Genomic DNA, 17063 nt, shown 5'->3' on the forward strand with positions numbered 1-17063 from the left:
AAAAGCATAACTGTCCTGTTCAAATGATCTAAGTATGATCTAAGTATTATAGGCAACACAGAACTCATGTGGATGTAATAATCTAGTGGTTGAGATTAGAAGTTACTTAGTTACTATTTAAAAACTTACAAACTTTTATAAGCCATCAGATCTAAAAAACAACGAGCGGCTGTGATTAAAAGCTAATGAAAAGGCGCGGTGGCAGTTTTGTAAATAACTGCAAGCCGCGTCTTTCTGACACATTAATTAAACCGCACGACCTTCTAAATTTTTAACTGCACGAAACCGCCATAACACTCAAACGGCATTACACACAAACTCACTGCTACACACAACGATTTTCGATCTTAATCTTCACCAAATCTTAGCCAAATCTTAATCATCTGCAAGTCTACATTCTCAAGCGAAGTCGTCGTTCAACTTTCAAGATCTTGATCACTAACAATGGCTCCAAAGAGGAAAAGTGATGAATTACAGAGCGTCGATGGTAATATCTCTACAATATTTCACAAAAGCGTTAATTTAATAGTTTCAGTAAATTTAGGTTAAATGTATGAGATATTTGTGCATTTTTTTTTCAGTTAGAGATTTTAGGTTAATTGTTTTGATTTTAGGTTATTCGGTTTAAAAAGTGTTGGATGTTTGATATAATGTTGAATGTGATAATATACGTTTTGAAATGTGTTGAATAATATTTCGATTTTTATTTGTTGAATCTGACTTAATGTATGTTGAACATGTTTAAAAACCTTGTTGCAGTGCTGTTGCCATTGTATATTGTGTTGAATGTGTTAATGATTTGTGTTGAACATGTTTCAAAACCTTGTTGCACTGCTGTTGCCATTGTATATTGTGTTGAATTTGTTAAAGATTCGTGTTGAACATGTTTCAAAACCTTTTTGGACTGCTGTTGCCATTGTATATTGTGTTGAATTTGTTAATGATTTGTGTTGAACATGTTTCAAAACCTTGTTGCACTAATGTTGCCATTATATATTGTGTTGAATTTGTTATTGATTTTTGTTGAACATGTTTCAAAACCTTGTTGCAGTGTTGTTGCCATTGGATATTGTGTTGAATTTGTTATTGATTTTTGTTGAACATGTTTCAAAACCTTGTTGCACTGCTGTTGCCATTGTATATTGTGTTGAATTTGTTATTGATTTTTGTTGAACATGTTTCAAAACCTTGTTGCAGTGCTGTTGCCATTGGATATTGTGTTGAATTCTTTATTGATTTTTGTTGAACATGTTTCAAAACCTTGTTGCACTGCTGTTGCCATTGTATATTGTGTTGAATTTGTTATTGATTTTTGTTGAACATGTTTCAAAATCTTGTTGCAGTGTTGTTGCCATTATATATTGTGTTGAATTTGTTAATGATTTGTGTTGAACATGTTTAAAAACCTTGTTGCAATGCTGTTGCCATTGGATATTGTGTTGAATTTGTTATTGATTTTTGTTGAACATGTTTCAAAACCTTGTTGCACTGCTGTTGCCATTGGATATTGTTACTGATATTGTGTTGAATTCTGTTGAAGAATAAAAACAATAATTTAATAAAGAATATAAGTGATTAAATTTTTTCAGATGCACCTATTCAGGAAGATCCTTTACTAGCAATTCTGCAAAATCCTACAAGGACATCATCACAAGAAAGATATGTTGTACAATGTTTAACTGAAATCTTTTCTAGTGAGAAATCACAGAATGTTCAGTTATCAACATCGATATGTCCTACGAAATCACTAACTGGTATAGTGATGATCTCTGTATCCACCCGTACATATCAAACATCGATATGTCCTACAGAAGCTTCCATTGCTAATTATGAGGAATTTGATAACTCATACATATCTGTTGAGTTACAGAATGACTCTGATGAATGGTTAGCACTACAGGTGGAAAGAGGTTTGATAATTGAATTATTTAAATGTTATGAATTTTTAATAGCTGTATTGTTCATATTTCATTATATTTTCTTTGAACAATATGTTCTTATTTACTTGCAGGGAAAAAATCATCAGTTCATGATGATATCGAAAAATCTGATACTTCTGAATATCATCCTACTGATCAAGAAGAATCGGATGAGCTAGTAGAGACATCAGATGAAGATCAGCTCATTTCTACAATGAGAGATAGGATTTTAAAATAAAAGGGACAAGCAGAGTCAAGTACTGGTGCAAAAAAAAGAAAGGAAAAAGGGAAAGCTAAGGCAAAAGAAAGGCAAAAGGGAAAGCAGAGGCAAGATGAAGACGAAGATGACGAAGAAGACAAACCAAAGCCAAGTTCTGCAAGGGATTTCTCCAACAGAACAAGAACAAGAAATTCACCTTCAAAATTCTGTGAAGTTTTAAATCAACTTTCTGCAGAACAAATACAATGGACTGGGATTTCAACTGCTCAAATCATTTGATGAGGACAAATGTGTCCTAAATTTGGAATGTGGTGAAATTCCAATTACTGAAGAAGATGTACATCTGGTTCTAGGATTACCAAAGGGCACTCTTCTTGTTGAACTTGAGACAGATGAAGATTCACAGGCAGAAAAAGAGAAACCTTTTAGAGCACAGTTTGGAAAAAGTCATGTTAGGACAAGTGATCTGGTCAGTGAGATTAAGAAAGGCGCTGCTGATGATCATTTTAAGACAAACTTTCTGGTTTTAATGGGGAACACTCTCATTCAAACAGTGTCGAACGAGCTTGTTGATCAGCGACTCGTTCGATTTAAAGGAGATATCAATCGCTGCAGTGTCTACAATTGGTGTTCTTATCTTTTGCAGAGTTTAAAAAGTTTTAAAAAGGAATGGGCAAAGGATCCAGCAACAAAGTACTTTTGCGGACCTCTGGTTTTCCTCATTGTAAGTATATATTATCTATATTTTGTTGAATCTAATATTAAAATTTGTTGAATCTAATATTTTGTTGAATCTAATATTAAAATCTGTTGGATTCTTGTTTCCAATGTTGAATATGTTGAATTTCCTTTTGAATTGTGTTGAACATGTTCAAAAATATATATTGTCATTATAACATATTTTTTTATGTTATATGTAGTTGTTCTATGTGGATAGAGTGTGGATTAAAATTGAAACTGAAGTTGTCCGCACCATACCAAGATTCACAGCTTGGTCAGATAAAGATTTGAGAGCAAGAGAAAGGAAGGAAACTTCTGAAAATTTATTTGGAAAAGGAAGAATCAGGTTTGCAGATGAAAGCACTGAACAGACACAAGAAGTTGATAGAAATCTTGATGAAGAAAGAAAGAGAGTAAGTAAATATATGACTTTGTTTTTTGACTTGCAATATTTTGTTGAATATATTAGTTTGTTTCTTTTGGTTGAAATATGATGTTGAATCTGTATATCAATTCTGTTGAATATCTTAGATTGTTTTTTTAGTTGAAATATTGTGTTGAATCTAAAATTAAAATTTGTTGAATTTGTTAGGTTATTTCTTTAAATTTCAATATTTTGTTGAATATATATATATCAATGTTGTTGAATATATGATATTGTTTTTTACAGGAACAATTGATTGTTGAATTAGAGAACTTGGCTTTTATCTTGGTTGAAAGTCGAAAGCAATTTGATGATGCAAACAGACAATTCAACAAATGTTTGAAAAGTTGTATTGATTACAACACTGTAAATAATAATGAAGAGTTTCAGACGAGGGTTGAAGCTGCCCAAGTTTTTGTCTGTAGTGAGTCTGACCAATTTGAAAATTAATCAAGGCAGCAAGAAAAAGAAACTGAGGAAGCTTCTCAATATAATTCTGAACCATTGGGCAATCCGGTTTCTGAAGAAAGAGATGTTCAAGAAGAAAAACAAGCTGAGGAAGAAAGACAAGTAGAAAAGGAAAGAACAATTCAGGAAGTTGAGGAAGAAAGAGAAGTTGAATCAGAAAAAGGAGCTGATGGAGTGCAAAAAGAAATTGAGAAAGAAAGACCTGTTGAAAAAACTGTTTCTCCGGTTCAGTCATCAAAAGAAATTGAGCAAGAAAAACCAGTTGAGAACACTGTTTCTCCAGTGCAGTCATCAATGGGAAGTGAGGTGATCAGAATGCTTGATGCTGCTGAAAAGGATTACCAAGAAAAAATCAGGGCCCAAGAAATGGCAAGCAACGTAAATGTTGTTGGGATAGCAACGGAGGCTGTATCTGGGCTTCACGATGAACGCACCAGTGATACTGAGATGCCTGTTGCTGAACACAAAGCAACTGAAGAAGAAGCAGTAGAAGAACAAGCAGCACCAGAAGCTCTTGACGTCAGTTCACGTAAAGCAGCACAGCTTGTTAAAAAGGTAAAGTATTAAGAATTTTTAATATAATATAGTCGTGGGTTTAATATCACTTTATTCAACTAGTTCAACTGCCCAATAACCCATGTTCAACATTTGTCTGTGTTGAACTTGGGTTCAATCCAGGTTGAACATGGTTTATTTCTATAAACCAACTCAACCCCAAACATTATCTCGTAAGTGTGTGATTAGGGTTATAAATTGAAATAAAAAATGACATCTTTCTATACCCCCAACCAAACCCTTAAGATTTTTTATTATGTAGAGATTGGATCCATTTTATTCTCTATTTTAATTAATTTTACTGTTTTAGCATATTAAATTTGTTTTAGTTCAACAGCCAATTAACCCATGTTCAACATTTGTCTGTGTTGAACATGGGTCCAAAGGAGGTTGAACATGGGTTACTTCTATTGTGATTACTAGAAAAAAATGAATGTTATAATGATTAATAGGATGGAAAGAAAGTAAAGATTATATTCAACACGTCAAGAAGGATGAATGTAGTATCTTCAACTGTTCCTCCTCCACAGAAACTGACAATAAAAACAACTGCCCAACCAAATGTGCAAAGCTCTGGAGAAGTCCTTCCTAGTTTTTCTTTAGGATTGACTCAAGTTGAAAAGGAAGCAGAGCTTGAAAGACAGCGAAAATCAGAAGAAGAAGCTGCACAGGTGGACAAGGGGAAAAGAATAATACATGCAGCTGAAGTGTTGAAATCTTCCTGGAAGATAAGGTTAACAAGAATCAGCACAAAGATTAACAAAGAAGAGCAAAAGTTGAAAGATTGGCTTCTGACAATTGATCCAGAAGGATAGTAAGTTTCTTTTAACCTCCAGTCAAATTAAGATTTTTGTTGAATATTATATCATTTTATGTTGAGTATATGGATAATATTTAATCATATTTGTGTTGCAACAGTTTCCTTTACTTTGACACTGCAAACGCAATTTTGGACAATTCAAATTGCATTTCTTTCCAGCCGAAATAGTTGGTGACAACACAAGTTGTTGATGCTTTCTGCCACATTCTGAATATGAATGAAATGTATAAAGCAGAACAATCACCTCTGAGACTATTTGTTCCTCATCATGTGACTGTAAGTGAATTGTCAATAGAATTTAAAAAGTGAAATATATCATTATACCATGTGAATAACATTTTATGATTACTTGTAGGTCTATGTTTTGAGACATTCAAATTCAGAGGAGGAAGAGCAACATTTCAAAAAGTTTGTAAGAGATTTTGATGATGTTTTGGGTGCTTATGATCACATCAAATTCAACGATGTTGACTTGGTAAAATATTTACTTCATTATTCAGTGATATTATATATATGATAACTATAATTTTAACTTATTTTAATGTTGCTGCATGAATGACAAATTATCTGTATATAATCGTGTATTTAATATCACTGTATTCAACTACTTCAACAGCCCAATAACCCATGTTCAACATTTGTCTGTGTTGAACATGGGTGCAAAGGAGGTTGAACATTGGTTATTTCTATACCCCAACCCAACCCTAAACCGTATCTCATAAATATGTGACTTAGGGTTGAAAATTAAAATAACAAATGAGGTCTTTCTATACCCCCAACCAAACCCTTTTGAGTTATTGTTTTTATCTTCTACTGATCAGAAATTTAATAGTGTTGAACATGGCTACAAAAGGGGTTGAACATGAGTTATTTCTATACTCCAAATCAAACCCGAAACACTATCTCGTAAGTATGTGATAAGAGTTAGAAATTGAAATAAAAAATGACATCTTTCTATACCCCCAACCAAACCCTTATGATTTTTCATTATGTAGAGATTGGATCCTTTATATTCTCTATTTTAATTAATTTTAATGTTTTAATATAATCGTTTGTTAAATATCACTGTATTCAACTAGTTCAACAATCCATTAACTCATGTTCAACATTTATCATTGTTTTTACTGTTTTGAGTTTTTGTTTTTTAGACATAGCATTCATTATATACTCTATTTTTATTAATTTTACTGTTTTAATATTTTCCAACAGATTTTCTTCAGCATGACAGTTTCCGACCATCACTACCTCTTATGTTTCAACATTAAAAAACCAAGTTTTGAGGTTATTGATAGTAGTGCTCTGCAGCCAGATTTCGATGCAAAGTACCAGCAAATACCTCAAAATATTGTAAGTAATTACTACTTTATTAAAATGGTCATATAATTTTTTGACTTGAATTTGACATGAAATTCTCTCAATTAATGTATGGTTTTTAACAGAGAAACTTCCTTGTAAGATACATGGTTTTAAAAAATCATTCAAAGGTGAAGGACATAGCTTCTCTTGTGCCTGTTAGATTGGAAATGAAGTGGAGAACTGAGCACAATCATATTGATTGTGGTCTTTTTGTCATGAGACACATGGAGCACTACCAGGGTGTTTCGAAAAATTGGGATTGTGGACTCGCTGTTGAGGGAAAAGTCCAAGACCAACAGCTAGATGTTCTGAGGACAAGATATGCACACCAGATTCTATTACATGAATGCAACAAACAGAAGCATCATGTGGAGTATCAGATTTTTGGAGAACATGTGAAAAAAGCTGAATTGGAGAAGCAGAAAACGGAAGAAAAAAAAGGAAAAGGATACTAAAGCTCCTGCAAAAAGACAAAGACGTGCCTAAGCACAATTTGATCAGACATTTAAATGTTTTGCTTGTAAATATTTTGCTATTATGTGCATTTTGCATAATACATAATTCCTTGGTCACCAAGAAACAGATATGTAATTGCATGAATGCTAATTGATCTGTATATAATGGTTTCTTTAGTATCAATGCATTTTATATGTACTATTCTTCCCCAGTTCAACAGCCCATAAATCCATGTTCAACACTTCTCTGTGTTGAACATGGGTACAAAGACAGTTGAATTCATGAGTTATTCTATATCCCAAACAAAACCCCAAACAATATCTCGTAAGTATGTAATTAGGGTTAGAAATTGAAATGAAAAATGACATCTTTCTATAACCCCAACCAAACCCTTATGATTTTTTATTAAGTAGAGATTGGATCCATTTCTCTATTTCTATAATGAAAAATTCATAGTGTAATTAAGGAGTTATTTAAATTTGGATTATAAATTATTTTTGTTTAATTATATAGACAGTACAACATTCAACATTCAACATTATTTGTACAACAATTCAAAAATGACACTATATTTGAACAACAATTCAACAATGAAACAATATGTATTCAACATTAGTTATATAACAATTCAACAATGAAACTATATGTATTCAACATTATTTATATAGAAATTCAAGAATGAAAGTATATGTGTTCAACATTATTTATATAACAATTCAACAAAGAATTTTAACAAAATTTCAAAATAACAAATATTCAACTATACAAAAACTAGAGTTCAACATTGTCACCCATGCCACTTTCACTGTTGTCTGTACTTTGTTTTTGTTTCTTCTTCCCAGCAGAATTCTCATCCAAATTTTGCATTTTTCTTACAGGACAATTCCTAAAGTCATGATAAACTTCTGTCTTGCAATACCTGCAAATCCTCTTTAGTTTACCAGAAAGTATAGTTGATTTTTCAGCGGCACTCTTAATTCTCTTTGTTCCACACCCTTTGTTCCGACATTGATTTGGAGTTTTGACTTCAATGTTAACTGGAATCTCTGATCCAATAAACTTTTCAACAACATCTTTCTTGTTTCCCACAACTAGCTTCCCTTCAAATTTCCAACCACGTAACTTCTTTTTTACATCTTTTAGACAACTTTGAATCAAATCAAGTGCTTCTTTATTGTCACCAGCCAACCCCATACACGAATTGAAATCAAACCAAATATCATTCACAATAACACTAAATTTCTCTTTATCATCACTTGATGTGCTTGAAACAAATCTTGTTGCATTTTTCTCAGCATTTTTCATCCATCTATTCAGAACAAGATGCCTTGGCAGCTTGTGCACAGGAACTTGCTTTAATGCAAGAATCAAATGACTGCATGGCAAACCAATTCTTTCAAACATCCTACAAGAACACTCAGGTTTATGATTTTCCAAAATGTGCAAAACCTGTACCAAATATAAGTGATTTAATATCAAATATAAAATACATACAAACATGAAAAATAAATTACATATATTCAACACTACTAAAATATATATTCAACACAAATTGAATTGGATTTCAACACAAACTAAAATATATTCAACACTACTAAAACATATATTCAACAAAAATAAATATATACAACACCCCTAAGACATGTATTCAACACCCCTAAAACATATATTCAACACCCCTAAGACATTGTATATCAAATATACAATACATGCAAACATAAAAATAAATTACACTAAAAAAGGCATTAAATAATAATCAAATGCAATCTACTAGTACTTCAGAAATACCTGAAATTCTTTAGCAGCTTTAAGATCATGTAAAACAAACTTCTTTACTTCAACACCACTGATATCCTTTATTACCAAATGGAAACAAGCATCTCGTACTTGTTTCCTGGAATTTATAAAATATTTCACGTGTGTATAACTCTGCAGCATCCTTCTCCAAAAATAGTTCTGTATCAGTACTTGGGAACGCAACATTAGACTAATGATTCAAGTCTGAATTAATATTACGTTGCTTATCCATTGCAGTCTCAAAACGTAGATAAAACTGAGATAGAGTATCACCAGGTTGATGATAATGACTAAAAAATGAATTTGCACTTTCTGACGTTGTCCGTAATATTCCTAATAAAGGATCTTCTTTGAAATATGCTGGAATCCATAAATGTCGGCATTCATACATATCACACAACCACTCATTGTCAGTCATCTTAAACTCATCCATCAAAGATTTCCAACCAGCTTCAAACTCAGATATATCCAAATTTTCACCCCATACAAAAGGTTTAAGCTTTGATAAAAATCCACCATCCATTGCCAATACCACACCAACCTAAAAATACATTTTTTAAAAAAACTAACAAATATCAGGCATACAAATTTCTCAACATAAAAAATAGATATATTCAACACTACTAAAACACATATTCAACACAAATGAATATATTCAACACCCCTAAGACATGTATTCAACACCAGTAAAACATATATTCAACACAAATGTTACGGAGGTTCAACAGAAGATACCTTGGATGGAAATTTTTTCATGATGTGCCACATACAAAGATGATGCCTTGTCTTTTCTTTATCAAACACATCAACGATTGCTTGTTTCATTGCAGCACATTGATCAGTCAAAATGCATAATGGATGTCGCCCCATACAATTTAGTAAAGCTTGAAAAATCCATTTGTAATGAGCTATATCTTCTTTTGAAAGTAGACCAGCACCAAAAGTTACACACTTTCTATGATTGTCAACACCACAGATTGGAACAAAAACCATGTTATACCTGAAAATAAATATATGTTTATTAAGAATTGAAAAAAAAAAGAATAAGCTATACACAAAATACTTTAGAAAATAACATAAATTTCTTACTTGTTAGTACTAAATGTGGCATCTACTGAAATAACATCACCAAACACATCATAGTTTCTACGACCAACACAATCTGCCCAAAATAACTTTGTCAATTTTCCAGACTCATCCACATCATGTTCATAGTAGAATCTGCCATTAGAAGAATCCTTCAAAGCTTGAAATTTATTCAATATTACTTGTGCATCTGCATTCCCAATTATGTTCTTCAAGTCTCTATTCCAATTTTTAAAATCAACAACTGTTGCACCAATCTGGTCATACCCTCCAACAAACTCTTTCATTAAACCAAACGCACGAGCAGGACCTATTCTGACTTTTAAACAATCAATTGCAAAATTTTGATGTGCAACAGTCATTGACCGGTTTGCCTTCAAAAACTTCTTACCATCAGCACTAGAAAACCTATGATTATGTTGTTCAATAAACGAAGTAATCTCATATATTGAACCCTTCGTATGTTTCACCACAATCATAGCAGGACATCCACATCTAGTAAACATACTTTTCTTCTTTTGTTTTGAACAAAATGAGCCATCATCATTCTTCTCACCATTTTTAGAATAAAAGCCTTCTCGTGAACAGTGAAAATGTTTCGATTGAATACGTCCATCTCGATATCGCTTCTCACTACCACGCCTAATATCAAATCCACAAGAACGACCATAATCAACATAAAAATACGCAGCCTCATCTATACTCCTAAACGATTTTCCAACATTAGGTTTACTATCAACCATACAAGGCAACCAATACGTTGTAGAACCTGGAGATACATATTTACGCGAAGACAAATCATCATCTTCTATAGCCACAACATCCATAGGCAATGTATTAGCATCAAAGTTTTGAGCAATCTTATCACCAAAACCTGAAAAAGTTATACAACTAAACTGAAAATCCCAAAACATTATATTCAACAGTTACACAAAAACAAAGTTCAACATAAAGAAAACAAAGATTCAACAAATATCTTGTTCAAATCCCAAAAAGTACTCAAGTAAGAGTAATCATACAAAATTGATACTTATATTCAACAAACACTTATAATTACAGTCAACAAATTAAATACAATTATAATTCATACTTATAAGTACACTTATAAGTCATTATATTCAACAGATGCACATAAACAAAGTTCAACATAAATACAACCAGAATTCAACATATTTAAGTCATATACATATCGTTCAACAGAATTCATACTAATATTCAACAAACACTTTATAATTACATATAATAATTGATTCATATACAACTCGTTCAACAAAAGTTAATCATACATTCAACGAAACAACAAACATTCAGATTAAAAAAAGAATCAACAAACTAAACTCAAAGAAAATCATGTCGTACCTGAATTCAAGTCCATAGCACAATCGCATAAAAGAAGAACAATCGAACAGAGTAATAACCAAATCTCCACCTAAAAAAACAAATTTTTTATTATAATATTCAATCGAACACCACAAAACACCTCCAAACAACCTAATCCCGACGAATACAGTACAGGCGTCAAAGAAAAAACAATAAAACAAGTAAAACACATCAAATCGTATATCTCAAGCTGAAGAAAACAACTAAACAGCAAATTTATGTAAAAAAACAATAATTTACCTTCAAGTATGCGTAAATCTGTAGTCGAAAGCCACGTTGTTCTCTCTCCAGCTAAGAAACTCGCCGTCGTCTCTCTCCGATGCGTCTTCTCTCTCTAGCCGGCAAAAAATTCCAACAAACAATAATACGCTTCTGTTAATTTTTTAGTTTATATAGGTTATAACTGTTTAAACGTAAATTGACTAAGTTACCCCTCTATTATAAAATTTTAAGTCAGCCCCAGCCCTAGGATCAAATCTATTACAAAATAGGCTTTTAGCTACGGTCAAATTAGGCCTTTAGCGTCGGTGTTTCAGCGTAGTATATGAACCCGACGCTATAGGGTAGTCTCTACTGAGTCGGTTAAAAAAACCGACGCTTAAAGTGTAATTGCCACGGTTAAACGGCGACGCAATAGACTCTTTGACCGACGCTTAAAGTTCGTTTTATGCGTCGGGTATACAGAATGCCGTTGCTTAAACTACAGTTTTATGCGTCGCTGGTCAAATAACCGACGCTAGAAGTCATTCTTTTAGCGTCGGTTGGTCAATATGCCATTGCTTAAAGTCATGATTTGGTAAGTCATAAGCGTCGCTAGTCAAACGACCGACGCTAAAGATTAATCTTTAAGCGTCGGCTATCAAACTGCCGTGGCTTAAAGTATTTTTTTTAATTTTTTTTCCCTGCTGCTTTGCCATATTTATATTATACATATTAAATCCTGCGCATCATTCATTCATGTAAATAAAATCCAACCAACAAATACCCAAAGTCAATAGCACTAATTTAACTTAAATTACAAAAACTTAAATGTGGGAATTAATCAATGTACATTAATATTTAAAATGTATTACAACCCATAATTCTTCTTGTGAAATTACATGTCAACACTAAAAATTATGATGAATATAACAAGAACAAGAAAAACAAAACAAAACTATTGATGCTTACTTGATAGCGTCTTTAATTTGATTCTAAGTAGCCTTCTTTTCCAGCCTGGCAGTAAGATCAACAACTGAGACATCCACAGTTGGAATTCTCAAGCACATGCCGGACAATTTACCATTTAGCCGAGGAAGGACCTTTTCAACAGCCTAATAGCACCTGCCTGGGAGTAATACCTGTTGGTGCAACATTAGAAGTTTTCTTTGTTCATTTCAGGGCTTCATATCTCTGATCCAGATTAACCTCTGGCTGGACATTACGAAGACGGGCACTTGCTCTAGTCATAGTTTCCATCTGAACAACATGAGCTTGATAGATTAAAGAGTCCCCCAAGTCATCAGGCAAGGAAACTGGACCGCCTTCCGCACAAATTTTCTCATAAAAGTCAGCTAATGCAGGGTCCACTTGTGACAACATTCCATGCACCTGAAAAAAGAATGTCCACAAAAATCTTATGAAAAATTAGATCCAAATTTTTAGGATGAAAACAGTCTATAGCATGAATGTACTGCATCCCGAAGCTCGCGAGCTCTACTGACAATCTAGCTCCATTGTAATCATCTCCATTATATTTCTGCGTGCGCAAGACAAGATTCCAGATAATGCACAAAAGGAATATCTCAGTAGAAGCTATATTAGAGATTTGCTGCTAAACGGTGTTTGGGATAATTTATATGGTAGAACAGAATCTTTTAATGTTCAAGTGCCTTCGATTGTTCAGAGAAGTTATAAAATGAAGTACAGTAGCTATATCTGTCTTATGTTATTACTCGCGTAATTAACTGCTGCATTAAAATGTCTAATATTCTCTTAGAGAAAACAAACATTTCATTGCAAAAAAGGAAGGCGTGGCCTTTCTCTAGCACTAGATATAAGGGTTAATCAAATAGTAACCTTTCTGTGCAGATTAAATTGCCCCAATGTTCCTTTATAGAAGTTCGTCCATAAAATTTAAGTGTTTTGTAATATCCACATGCTAAAACTTAATTTGGTGCATATTAGTTTTCTTATCTAAATAACAGAGGAGCTTTTATGGAAATGAAGATACCAAGAATGAACAAAAAGTACTCTAATTTCTAGTATATATATATATATATATATATATATATATATATATATATGTGTGTGTGTGTGTGTGTGTGTGTGTGTGAATATGATACTGCACAAAGAGCACCACTAACGGCCTGTGAGAATTATTATGAAATTTTATGCATCCAATCGAGCTTAAACATTTGGCACACTTGAATTCAAAAAGTAGGGAAACAGCAACTTAAATCAAGTTCAGTTTATAAGCAAGTAATGTAATCAATAACAAACAAAACTAGCACAAAAGTATAACTACTTTAGGAACTAAAGGTTGTGAATCCTGAGCAAGCTTGTAAAATCCATCTGGCATTAAAGAGAAAGAGATTACCTGTTGCTTTGGTCGAGTATGAAGGAGAATCGTATCGTCAAGCAGCTTAAGTCTTTGTTCCTCAATGAAATTATTAGAAAGAAATCATGTAGTTCTACTCACCTACCTGGATCCAACAGCAAGTTATGATTTAAATACCAGAGATCATCCTTTACAATAAGTACCCGGAACATAGACACAAAACACAAGAAGATTTATAGACAAAAAATAGAAACAAGGCAAATGACTAAGCTGTTGCCCAAAAATGAGCGGAAATGTATGATCAGCTTTCAGTTTTGATTCAGTTGAACTACAGGAATCAGCATAAAAAGCTCAAACTATGGATTCTCTGGACTTGGCTTGAACTACTATGGACATGAAGTTCTTCCTGAATGCAGAACATCCTCAAATGACAGTAGCTGCTACTGTCTTCTATAATATTGTTCTTTTATGCAAAAATTAAAATAAGTGCTTTGATATAAGTATAGAATTAATTAAATCATACATTATCAAGTGCATATTCCATATTCTGCTGGAAGTCTGGTTTCAATTATATTCGTGTTGGTTTACAACATTAGTAATACACTATGACAATCTTTATTCAAAATCTATAGGAACTGAGATATATTTTGCATTAGCTAAACCAAAATCAGTTGGCACTAGCTAGAAAATCCTTCGCTGAAAAAGTATTTTCTTATTTAGTCTATCTTAGATTTCACATTTGGAACAGAGTAACAGGCCAGTATTCTACCTTTCCTCCAGGTAAAATTTGAATACTTTCAACCAAAATTCAATGGTGGGTCACATCAAATACAGTCAGACATGTATTCAATATATACAGTCTTGTCTTTTTAAATCGTAACTTTGGCATAGCATCACTATTACTTGCATGCCTTAAAGAAACAAAGCACCCAATATTATTCAAAAAGGTGCATATATCTTATTTAAAAGGGAAAATAGATTTTTTTGCCACCCAACTTATTATTTGTTTAGAAACCTACCACTGAACTATAATTTTTTTCTTTTTTGTCACTAATGTTAGGTTCGGACTTTTTTTTTGTCACTAACGTTAGGTTCGGATTTGATTATTAACACTATGTTATTTTTTTAGTATTATTAAAATATAGTGTTAGTCTGCAATATAATGGCGATCTGATATGTGTCTATATCTTTATTTATGTAGTGTACTAGGTAGTTTACCTTGGAGAACGAGAGTTGGACACGCATTTTGAGACTCCAAAAAAATTCAAAAATTATTTTATTTTATTTTTTCTGAATAAAATTTAATGTTGGTTTTTTTTCCTTGAAAAAACGTTGGATTTTTTTTTTGTCACTAACGTTATGTTTTGATTTGATTATTAATGATATGTTATTTTTTTAGCATTATAAAAACATAGTGGTAGTACTACATATAAAGATATAGACACATATCACTATGGAGTACTACATATAAACATAGTGGTAGTACTACATATAAAGATATAGACACATATCACTATATAGTTCCATAAGTTAATTTTGAGATTTCCTTTCTGAGTAAAAAAATCCATACTCTCGTCCTCTAAGATAAACTACCTAGGACACATATGGAGTACTACATATAAAGATATAGACACATATCACTATTATATTGCAGACTACCGAAAAATAGATTTCCGAAAAATATCGTTTAGATGGTCGGAAAATTTAAATAAAGGTCTGATTTTAATTAAATATAATAAAATTTTCCAAAATGTCCCTTCAAAAGTTAACGGCAACGGCAGAAGATAACGGAAAGGGTGCAGAGTGTCTACGAGTTAAAAGTAAGGGGCTGCATAGTGTTTATTCCAAAACTATTAGATGCAATGTGCAACATGCTGAAATCAAAGGGATGCCAAATGCAATTAACTCTAAAAAGAATAACATAGTGTTAATAATTAAATCCGAACCTAACGTTAGTGACAAAAAAAAAATCCGAACCTAACATTAGTGGCAAAAAAGAAAAAAATTATAGTTCAGTGGTAGGTTTCTCAACAAATAATAAGTACAAATAATAAGTTGGGTGACAAAAAAATCTATTTTCCCAATTTAAAAATCACGACAAAGATTTTGCTGCCTATATACTTAATAGAAAAGCCAAACTGTATAGCCCTGATACAAACATTGCATAGAAAATAGAAACAGAGATAACAACATTCAACTTACCAAGAACCCAACAATCAGAAACCCCAATGTTTAGATAGAAATCGAACGGCAATATTGAACCTGGAAGCAGCACCCAAAGCATCAAATCCAGTTAAATCAATTAGAACCCTAGGGTAAGAGAAAATACATAAATCAGAATGCAGAACCCAATTGAAGCAAAATACAGAACCAAAAAGCCCAAGGCCAGTGAAATCAGAAGATTTGCGGAAGTATAGTAAAGATTTGTGGAGAAAGCTTGTAGCAAAGATCTGTGGAGAAGGCTTGTAGGACGGGGAGAGTAGTACAGTTTGAATGGAGAACAACTAATGAAGCGTGGTGTCTGTATGGTAAACAACATAACTACAAATTATTATTTAAATTATATTTTAAAATTATTTATTATAATAATCTATCTTAGAAATAAATTAATTCAAAATTAAATATATATTATATTTTAATAAATATTTTTGATTTATAATATATATATTTAATAGTTCTTAAGAATTAAGAATTTAAATTATTGAAATAATTTGAAATAATTTTTACTTCCTAAAGCAAAATTTAAATATATATATATATATATACATACATACAAAAATAAAATTAGAAGGGAATATTTAAATTTAAAACAAATATATATATAGTTACGAAATTTTAAACAAAAATATATTAAACTAAATTTTGTTTAATAATTATTTTGAAGTAAAATAATTACATAATAATATATTTCGGCAAAAAAAATTATATAATAATATATTTTTAAATATATATTTTAAATTTATTTGGAGGTATATATTAATATAATTTTTTGAACATATGAGGAAGTAAAATAATATGGTTATTATTGTTATTTTTCAAATAAAATTTTCAAACATATATTTTAAAGAAAATAGAAAAATCCTTAAATTGTGGAAAAATATTATTTAAATTTTTTAAATTTAAGCTCTAAATATAGATTTTAAATATAAATATTTAATAAAAAGTAAATTTTTTGAGGTCAAAAGAGACTTAAAAGAAAAAAAATATATTTATATATATTCTTGAAGTTTTTTACTGTATATGATTATATAAATTATTTTGAGATAAGGATATAAAATAATATAAATTTAAGTAAAATGAAGGTGGAAGGACAACCAGCAGGA

General features: G+C 31.7%; 2 protein-coding genes across 4 annotated transcripts; both read right to left on the bottom strand.

The window, feature by feature from the left end:
- Positions 1 to 7573: 7573 nt before the first annotated feature.
- On the bottom strand, positions 7574 to 16252 carry LOC108203491 (protein FAR1-RELATED SEQUENCE 5). 3 transcript variants are annotated; one of them, XM_017372459.2, is made up of 10 exons: positions 16112 to 16252; positions 15943 to 16002; positions 13780 to 13885; positions 12372 to 12791; positions 11442 to 11535; positions 11181 to 11250; positions 9825 to 10695; positions 9471 to 9735; positions 8727 to 9276; positions 7574 to 8387 (listed from the first exon to the last, which is right to left on the bottom strand). In XM_017372459.2, the coding sequence occupies exons 6-9, from the start codon at positions 11194 to 11196 to the stop codon at positions 8926 to 8928; spliced, it is 1503 nt and encodes a 500-aa protein (XP_017227948.2). In that variant the 5' UTR covers positions 11197 to 11250; positions 11442 to 11535; positions 12372 to 12791; positions 13780 to 13885; positions 15943 to 16002; positions 16112 to 16252; the 3' UTR covers positions 7574 to 8387; positions 8727 to 8925. The 3 variants fall into 3 exon arrangements, with proteins under 3 accessions (XP_017227948.2, XP_063940028.1, XP_017227946.2); XM_064083958.1 differs by adding an exon at positions 12875 to 12939 and having other exon boundaries at positions 15943 to 16252; XM_017372457.2 differs by having other exon boundaries at positions 15943 to 16252.
- On the bottom strand, positions 7710 to 8876 carry LOC108203494 (protein FAR1-RELATED SEQUENCE 1-like). The gene is made up of 2 exons (XM_064085154.1): positions 8727 to 8876; positions 7710 to 8387 (listed from the first exon to the last, which is right to left on the bottom strand). Exons 1-2 carry the CDS (start codon positions 8874 to 8876, stop codon positions 7710 to 7712), a joined length of 828 nt encoding a protein of 275 aa, XP_063941224.1.
- Positions 16253 to 17063: the final 811 nt, after the last annotated feature.

This window comes from Daucus carota, chromosome 9 (assembly GCF_001625215.2).
Source record: "Daucus carota subsp. sativus chromosome 9, DH1 v3.0, whole genome shotgun sequence".
NCBI lineage: Eukaryota > Viridiplantae > Streptophyta > Magnoliopsida > Apiales > Apiaceae > Daucus > Daucus carota.

Excerpts from the sequence above, each read along its gene's own strand:
- LOC108203494 (XM_064085154.1), bottom strand. The coding sequence starts at position 8,876 with ATGCTGCAGAGTTATACACACGTGAAATATTTTATAAATTCCAGGAAA. Across the intron at positions 8,388-8,726 it reads AAGCTGCTAAAGAATTTCAG|GTTTTGCACATTTTGGAAAA; the intron begins GTATTTCTGAAG and ends TATTTGGTACAG.
- LOC108203491 (XM_017372459.2), bottom strand. Across the intron at positions 9,736-9,824 it reads GCCACATTTAGTACTAACAA|GTATAACATGGTTTTTGTTC; the intron begins GTAAGAAATTTA and ends ATTTATTTTCAG. Across the intron at positions 9,277-9,470 it reads TGAAAAAATTTCCATCCAAG|GTTGGTGTGGTATTGGCAAT; the intron begins GTATCTTCTGTT and ends ATGTATTTTTAG.